Source organism: Larimichthys crocea, chromosome XIII, assembly GCF_000972845.2.
Source record: "Larimichthys crocea isolate SSNF chromosome XIII, L_crocea_2.0, whole genome shotgun sequence".
In the NCBI taxonomy this organism is placed as follows: Eukaryota; Metazoa; Chordata; class Actinopteri; family Sciaenidae; genus Larimichthys; species Larimichthys crocea.
In genome coordinates, this window is record NC_040023.1 from 14,489,087 (window position 1) to 14,497,729 (window position 8,643).

Below are 8,643 nucleotides of genomic sequence, written 5' to 3' on the forward strand. Positions count from 1 at the left end.
TATATATATATATTATTAAAATGTATGATATACAGAAATATTTAACATCAGGTTATGTCAGAATAAATCTACAGGAACATCATGCAAACATTACAAATGATAAACAGCATAAAAGGTGTACATGGGTGCAGTGATGGAGGACAAATTCAGATGTTTTTCCACCGTACCACATTGTAAGAATACTAGAAACTAGAAATAAAAGTCCTCAGTTTAAAGTGTTTCTTAAAAAAACACGTAATGTAGTATCAGGAATAGGCAGTTGAGCAGCTGTACACACATATTGTTATGCCCATGCATTAATGTAAAAGTGGGATTTTTGTGGTTTGTTGAAGTGGAACTCAGACTGTTTGTAAAAACCTCAACTAACGATTATTTTCATTAGAGAATCTTCATGAATTCATTAATTGTTTGATTATTTCGTTTGTAAAAACTCTGAGAAATCTTGTCACAAATACTCAAAATGACCACACAAGGTTTGCTTTGTCAAGATGTACAAAGTAGCATGAAGAGAAAAGACTGAAGTAAAAGCACCAAATCAATCATCAAATCAATTTGTTCTTAAGGGGACAGGAGTAAATGTACTTAGTTACTTTCCAACACTGCATGACTGTGGTCATCAACTGAGCATGTCCCATCACAGTAAACTAGACTCACAACACTTCAACAGTGATTTCTGGTATTCCAGAATCCTCTGATCCCCGAAACACATCTATTCTTAACATCTGATCACAGCTTGAGTAATTTCCACTGCTCCTCTTAAGGCCTCTCAACATTTCTTCAGAGAACCACAATATTTTCTCACTCCTTTCAACAACAAACACTGACTTTACTGTTCAAATATTACCTCGAAGTTCAGTAAAACCATGCTGCGTGTTAACATTAGATTGTTTGTGTACAGTATGTTTTCTATCTTACTCTAAAATCTTCCAAAGTTACAAGAAAATGTCAAACATCAGTTTGTATTTTGGCATCCAACATTGTCGGCAACACAATTTGGGCACCTTGCAGACCTCAACACACTACATAATTCAAATATTGTAATTTCCCAGGAGCATAGATGACTCTGCTCCAGTTTCCAGAAACTAAAACAGTCACAGTCACATAAACATCATTACCATGTAAACACAGTAAACAACTTTTTTGTTTTTGCAAAGATCCTACCTCAAGCTCTCTTGAAGTTTCACTCATTCTTAGTCTATGTATAGCTCTGCGTTTCCTCCGGTGTGTTGCATCCTCTGTCTTTTACGTATGATGTCTCACATGTGATCCCTCCTCCTGCTGTGTCCCTCCGTCAAACAGCTGTCATCTCAGCTCTCTATCTCTTTTCATCACTCACTTCTCTCCTCATCTGACGCTCTGATAAAAACAACTCTGCCGGCTACGTCTTACTGTCCTCTCCAGAACACTGATAATCAAGCATATACTATGGTTCTACTCTGGGACATGTGGAAGTAGAAACTCAACATGAAGACTTTATCTTGTGTTTTCATTGTCCATCCTGTCTGCCTGTGGCAGACTCTTAAAAACAGAAAGCTTTGACTGCAAGGTCAAGGCCAACAAACTGCTTTTGCTTACACATTGTTACATTGCATTGAATGAGGGCAAGCACCTTCTGGAAAGCAACCTCTAAGATGCACACACACACACACATACACACACATGTTCTCTGTCGTCATTATCAGTGCAACACATGGCTGTTGAGCACTGATAGAGCAGTGTGGCGTCTCCTTTTAGAGTATACCACATCACTGAGAGAGTGGGAGGACACACGTTTCATGGCTGTCACATGGCAAAAACAAATATGACAAACTCATACACAGAATTGTCCAGAGCTATACAACTATCCAGCTGACAGAGATCAGACAAAATGTTTGGTATTTAGCATTTTATTTATTTGTTTATCTTTTGATACAGCCAAAGTGGGAGGGGTGGGGCTAAATAATGTTTTTAAACATATACACATTCACACATATCAAACAGGAATTTATAAAAAAGTTATATGAAAAGACAAGGCATCCGCATGGAATACAATTGGACATAACACAATAAAAAAAAAAACTCCAGATAAATGCAACTGTGAAGGCATCATCATACGTATAATATCACATAGTGATGACAAAGGCAGGGGCACAAAGGTGGTAGGAGTAGTTGGTGCAAAAAGACGACATAATACTAGAAGAAATGCCACCACCACCTAAACAGTAAGCATGCAATGCTGAATAACTATTGCAATTGTTAGTCGTTCTGGTGTTATACTGCACCAGGCTTAATGCAAGCACAAGAAACAACTGTTTTCTTTATTGTGGAATGAATTTCTGTGGCTGCAAACCAGGCTCGATTCAAAAAGGAACAATGGAATACAATAGCGGAGAAGGCACATCTCCAGGTTAAAAATGAAACAGAGTAATTGTAAGCATTTATCAATGAAATACAGTACAGTAAGATAAGAATAAATGAACAGAGTACAAAAGATGAACAATGAAGGAATAGTGGTATTTACTGTAACAATAGTATAGATCCAGACCAAGAAAAATGGGCTCAAACACAAAAAAGGTGGTTAAAAACAAACAAACATTGCATCCCATTTAACAGTTTTAATGAACCTTAATCTTGTCAACAGCTTCGAAATATTTGGTCACTATGTTTTAACATCTGTCACCTAAAACTCAAAGCTAATGCCTCGACTCATCTATGATCCTGCTGTATGGACAGGTATAACACATATAACCTTAATACTTAGTTAAGAAAATGTCCATAAATTATGTTATTTAAAGCAAAAGATTCCAAGAAAAATGCATATCAAAAACTAATATGTTTCTAGATGGCGTTTACTAAAGATTGACCATGTGCAGGTGCTTTAGAGTCACAGTGACGCTAAAAAAGGGTATTTTATTTCACTATGGAACTGTGCAACGATCACATAATAGGTCCTGTTTTCAGCCATGCACCTGGCATTTAGAACAAATTTTTTTTTTAATATGAGATCCCTGGAAAGGAATCTGTGCTTGGCGAATCTGTGCTCGTCTGTTTGTTCAAAATTTGTGCATGCATCTAAAAATATGCTGTTAAATCAGCTCTGAATTATTTTTGAGAAGAAAAAAAAAAACATTTTTTTTTGTTCTCATCTTGCCCTTATACAGTATGTATGATCCAAGACAAGCGAGAGAATAACAAGACAATTCAATGCATGCCTGTAAATGATCAAACTTACATCACGAAAAACGTAGAGCGCCATTCACTGTTTTCTCTTTTTTTTTTCTTTTTTTTTTTGCAGACAACGTTTAGCCCTAAACGACTTTAAAATGCTATCAGAGTAGATTGGCTGATATGAAGCACTTTCTAGGCAGGTAAGCATTATTAACCATGCTTGCAGGCACAACAACTGCCAAAGTGTTAAAGATATACGCTACCAACAGCCAATCAGAGTGGTGATCCCTGATACTTCTCTCCCTATGGTAATAATCCATGTCAGTAACACTGATGTAGCTACAATGCTCACAGGGAAAGAGGCCAGCCAGTGAAAGTCTTAAGATGACAATATCTCAGTACGGTACTCAGTATGATGCTACTAACAATATTGAGGAGAGAGAAAGAAAGGCAACTTTATTTATTTATTTTTAATCAGACTGCTCTTTTGACCAAACTGTTCTTGTGCAAGTTATGCTGGAAATTTTAGCGTAAACATTGAATTGGCACAAAAAAAATACGCTTGAGTAACACAAAGAATTCTAGATTAGAGACCGGAAAGTTGGGAGATTAGGAACAAAAGACGAAGGGGTGTTTTTTTCAATGCAGTACATTACTTCTGCACTGAAGTGAACAGAGACGGGGCAATACTACACTGTATCTGCATGCAAACATACCTTTTTTTCCACACGGCATATTCTCACTCACACCTGCACACATATACTGACTAAAAGCCCTGTTGCAAAGGCAAAAACGGCAGCTGAATGAATCCTGTGCTTTTTGGATTTGGTTCATAGTTAATCTGAGGAGGGGTGGGGCAATCACTGCGCAGCTTGCTTGGCTCGCTGGGTGTGGCACTTCATACACAGGATCCTACCATCCAGTGGATAGCAGCCATTCTCATCGGCTTCTATGGAGAGAGGGCGAGCACAATCCTGCAGAACAAATAGATACATTTTTTATGAGTTATTTATATGAGTACATGATGAATATTTTAATTAAAATGTCGTGTTTGAATGTCTTACCTCACAACGGTAACACTTAAGGTGGAAGTTCTTGTCGAGAGCCACCACTCTGACCGTCTCCTCGCTGCCAGCGGCTGGAATAATGGGTTCATTACAGCTCACACACAGGGGGGAGAAACGCCTGGAATAAAGAGGTGGCCTTCAGTCAAACTCTCACGCATTTACACCAGATCAACCATATCAAATGTGTTACTTCTGAGCCTGTCAACTAGAGATAGTGAGGATTAATCAACCTTGTCAAATCGAATCATTTTATCCACAGTTGAGCATGCTGTATAAACCTTTTATCAGCAGGAGGTGGAGAATCAAGTGTTGCTGAAACAAGAAGTGCTGCTGTTTACTGCCTCTGTCCTCCAGCACTACCACTCTTATCAGCAATCCTTATAGGTAAGATGAATGGGGTCATACAAACACTGCTTAAATTGATTTGTCCTCAAAATATATGCTGGGCAGCTCATGCTTCTCTGTGCTGAGAAACTATGCAGGTAAAAATCAGGAGAACTACTGGTGGACATTTTGTCCCAGCCCTCTTTTTTTTTTCACACATTTGCATCACAATCTAATCACTTCTCATAAGAAATAAACACATGTAATATTAATCATTAAGGAATCAACAGCCAGTATCTACCTGTGATAATCCTGGACACAGTAGGGGTTGTTGTTGTCATCGGTGATGAAGGGCGCCCCCTCAAGAGTGCAGGAGCAGGTGCTGCAGCGGAAACAGTGGGCGTGGAAACATTGGCCCACCGCCTTCAGCACGCGGTCTGTAATCTTCTCCCCACATCGGGAGCACACTGCCAGGGAACTCTGAGAAGGAGCAGAGGGAAGATGTAACTGAGATGGAGGTATGGAATTAAAATCTTAGAGGCCTGGGTTGCCTTTTTACTGAAACATGTGAAAGTGTCAAAATATTTTGAAAAAAAACTTAAAATATTAAAAAATGTTTGAAGTGAACAAGCTTTTGGTCTTTTGTTGTGATTACTTGCAATGACCAGTCTCCCCAAACTTAATATTTTTTTTAAACCATTTCACAAACTACATGTGTCTGTATGTGCCTCCTCACCATGTAGCAGTCCTCACACTGCGGTGAGCCGTCCCTGTCATAGAACTGCATGCCCTGCAGGGGGCGATGGCAGCTCATGCAACAGAAGCAGTTGGAGTGGAAGAGTTTATCCATGGCCCTCACTGCCGGCTGGGTACGGGACAGAGCCTCGCCACACTTCCCACAGACCTCTGAAATGGGAAGAGAGAGAAAGAGGGTTGGAAAGAACAAAATACACAAACTAAAGATGATTCACGAATACTTAATTACAGTATAATGCCATAACTGGTGAGAATACAAAATTATAGTGGTTGTATAATAGTTTCATACAACACATGTGGTCTAATACGTTACGCATTCATATTTGTTAGCAGAAAGCAGTTAAGGAGGACAGAACTTGACTGACTGCAGCAGGATGAACAGAAAACAACCGCAGCGAGAAATTGTTGGACGCAAGAATGAATACATTTTCCATCCATCCATAAATATGTGGCATTTTCCAAGCAGCCAGAAAACCTCTCTCACATATTTTAAAATATTTCATTAAAAAATGACTAGTGTAGTAAATTCAAATGTTAGTTTCTCTGTGAATACTACAGCCACCACTCTGTTTGTACCTGTAGGAGGGGAGGTGATGACGGGTGCATGTGTGTCCATGTCTTTGATGAAGTCCTTGGTCATTCTCTCCAGCTCCTCCACTTCCCTCATGTTAAGAGGAACACCTCCGCCTGGGATAGGAATTGGGCCAGGGGGTGAGGGCTGCATGCACACGTACACACACAAACATAAATCCATTAGTACATGTGTATACATTATTTACATAGTTACCCAGAACGAGCCTTATAGAGCATTTTGTTATTTATGATTGAGTAGTTTACCTTTGAAAACACTTAGTGCAAGTCCAGAAAAGCATAAATCTGATTTGTTGACTATAAACTAAATTATTTGTACTTCCTGTACTTTTCGACTGTATACACAACGCAAACATTGTGTCTAAGTAACTAAAATAAAGATGGAACGTACCGTTGATGAAGGGGGAGTTTTTGTTGGTTGGCTAAAGGAGGGCCGGGGAGACGCCATTGTCTTGGGTTGAGGCGGAGGCACAGCAGCGGGAGGATTTTGGTTTGCGTTCACCTGACTGACAAAGGGAGAGCTCTTTATGTGATTAGAGGCTGGGGCAGCCGCCACATTGCTTGGTGGAGCAGCAGGAGGCGCAGGGGGAGCTGCGGGAGGTGGAGGGAAAGAGCTGGTGGCAGCGGGAGGTGGAGGGAAAGAACTGGTTGCAGTGGGAGGGGAAGGTTTTGGTGCTACACTGATTGGGGTGGTGTTCTGATTCAGGTTCTGGTTCAGTTTTTGTGCCAGAGCGGTTGATGATGTGGCCGTTCTCCCTCCGAACTTGGGAGCCACAGCGGGCGCCTTAGCGAACGGCTGAGCAGCAGCGTTTGGTGCAGAGTTGTTGTGATTGGCTTGTCGGTTCGTTCTGGCTTTGAGTTCTTCTGCCCAGGGTGCTGGAGGCGGGCGGTCTCCCATCTCAGGAGGTGGGAGGAAGGAGAGTGCTGGTTTAGGAGCGGTCGGTGGAGGAGCTGAAGGTTTGGGTGCTGGTGCTGAAGAATACTGGCTCGGTAACTGTGAATGAAACATCAACAATAGAACGATCTCTCAACATTTCTTTTACCCTCAAAAGACAATGTGAGACTGTTCTATGCAAGCATGCAGGTTTTGATTAGTAATATAAAACTTCCATTTATCATAAACTCGAATACATCAGAGAAAAATATCTAATGTGTAACACTGCAATGCAGCAAGCAGACACTTTTATTATATTGAATGAGGTACTTTGATTAAAGTAAACATTGGAAGCGCTCCACAGTTTGAGCTTATCAGAAGTGCTTCGTCTTTCTGACATTCATTTTGTGGTTTTGAGCCAACATTATTCTGCCTTGATCCAGTACCTCCCAGTTGGATAAAAACACTCTCCATTTATGGCCCTCTCACTGGGTCTCTGGTAGCACGCTTTGGCTTCATCACACTCTCATGCTCTTCACTCAATTCTGTGTGCATCGCTCTCTCGCTCTCTCGCTCTCTGCAAGTGTCTCCTCTCTCAGTGTGAATCACCAGCTACCTCACTTCTTGTTTTCTCTTTCGGTCCGGTGTGCTGTGCTTTGTGTGCAGTTCACTTATCACTGAGCTTTCAACCTGAACAGATGAAGAGAGACTAATGAAACCAACATGGCACCTCTCCAAACTATTTCCACTGACCTACCTACCTTGTTTTTTTCTCCCCTTTCTTTCCTCTGTGTGACTCATTCTCTTTCTACAGCGAGGTTTCTGTGAGTCAGTCCCTGCAGTCGTTTTCCATCTTATCTCTCTCTTTTTCTATCTGTATCCTAATGTCTCATGTCTGTTAGTGTATTTACCATCCCTCTGTGCCGTTTACCTTAGGGTTGAAAGGTCCCTTGGTCTCCATCTCAGACAGCAAGTCAGTTAAAGAGTCAAGCTGTCTATCAAAGCTGGTCTGCTTCTCCACTAGTCTCTGGTACAGGAAGACAGAAGGAGGAAATGGATAAAATAAAAATTACATTTATTTCCACAAATAAAAAAGAGGATGTGGCCAGGATGAGAATAGAGAATGGAAAATTGTTGCCTGTCTACATATCTATGTTTGATTAAGACTCTGGAGTGTTTGGGTCTTTTATCTATTCGAAAGAAGACGAATGAAAATAAAACCAAATTCTGGCTGTTAACAGGGAGTAAACACCCAGAATAAAAGAACAAATAACAAACAAACTCAATGAAGTGATAATCATGATGAATAAATGCATAAGATTTGAATTTTATTTTCCTGGTTGGATGAACGAGAGTACTGACTGTTCAATTATTTAATTTGAGATGAATTGGATTGTTTAGCATGAGCTCTTTGCTTCATTCAAACATGAGATATACACTATGCTATTTTCATCATTTCAAAAGCCTCTTTAAAATTTTATGTTAAACATTAGCTAACAATGTCCGATGTCTTTGTAGCCTGACGAACCCGCTGCAATGAATGCATTCCCGCAGTAAACATTTCTACAATAAACCTTTTGTTGCATGTCTAAAATCTATTTCAGTAACATAAATGAGCAATAATCCTGTTAGAAGCATGAAGCTGGGTGATTTGCCCCAGACTAATGCTAATATAATTTGTGGGAAAATCTGAAAAGACAGTATTTCCTGCCAACACTCCATGGACTCACTGTGGTCCCACAACAATGTCCTCCAGTGTCCTAACTGATTATCACATTATACCGAAATACGTGGAGTGAAAAGAGAGAAACATGAAGACAGGCGAAGCCACTTCAGACTGCATCATGACTCACCTGTGGGTTTCCAGCAGCCGCACTGGGAATA

At 40.3% G+C, this 8,643-nt stretch overlaps 2 protein-coding genes across 2 annotated transcripts in view; both read right to left on the reverse strand.

The window, feature by feature from the left end:
- The window catches only part of kel (Kell metallo-endopeptidase (Kell blood group)), a 7,588-nt gene extending 6,031 nt beyond the window's left edge, over positions 1-1,557 (reverse strand). The window contains exon 1 of the mRNA XM_010743450.3: positions 1,162-1,557. Within this exon, the coding sequence (XP_010741752.3) occupies positions 1,162-1,188 (27 nt within the window). The 5' untranslated portion in view covers positions 1,189-1,557. The remainder of the gene's footprint in view (positions 1-1,161) is intronic.
- A 313-nt stretch (positions 1,558-1,870) lies between these two features.
- On the reverse strand, positions 1,871-8,637 carry zyx (zyxin). The gene is made up of 8 exons (XM_019265347.2): positions 8,613-8,637; positions 7,691-7,786; positions 6,277-6,879; positions 5,871-6,012; positions 5,275-5,444; positions 4,840-5,018; positions 4,212-4,332; positions 1,871-4,121 (listed from the first exon to the last, which is right to left on the reverse strand). The coding sequence occupies exons 2-8, from the start codon at positions 7,718-7,720 to the stop codon at positions 4,008-4,010; spliced, it is 1,359 nt and encodes a 452-aa protein (XP_019120892.1). The 5' UTR covers positions 7,721-7,786; positions 8,613-8,637; the 3' UTR covers positions 1,871-4,007.
- Between the last annotated feature and the right edge of the window lie 6 nt (positions 8,638-8,643).

Coding starts and splice junctions, on each gene's coding strand:
- zyx (XM_019265347.2), bottom strand. CDS start 7,720: ATGGAGACCAAGGGACCTTTCAACCCTAAG. Junction 5,445..5,870: donor CATCACCTCCCCTCCTACAG/GTACAAACAGAG, acceptor TTCCCATTTCAG/AGGTCTGTGGGAAGTGTGGC. Junction 5,019..5,274: donor AGTGTGAGGACTGCTACATG/GTGAGGAGGCAC, acceptor GCTCCTTCTCAG/AGTTCCCTGGCAGTGTGCTC.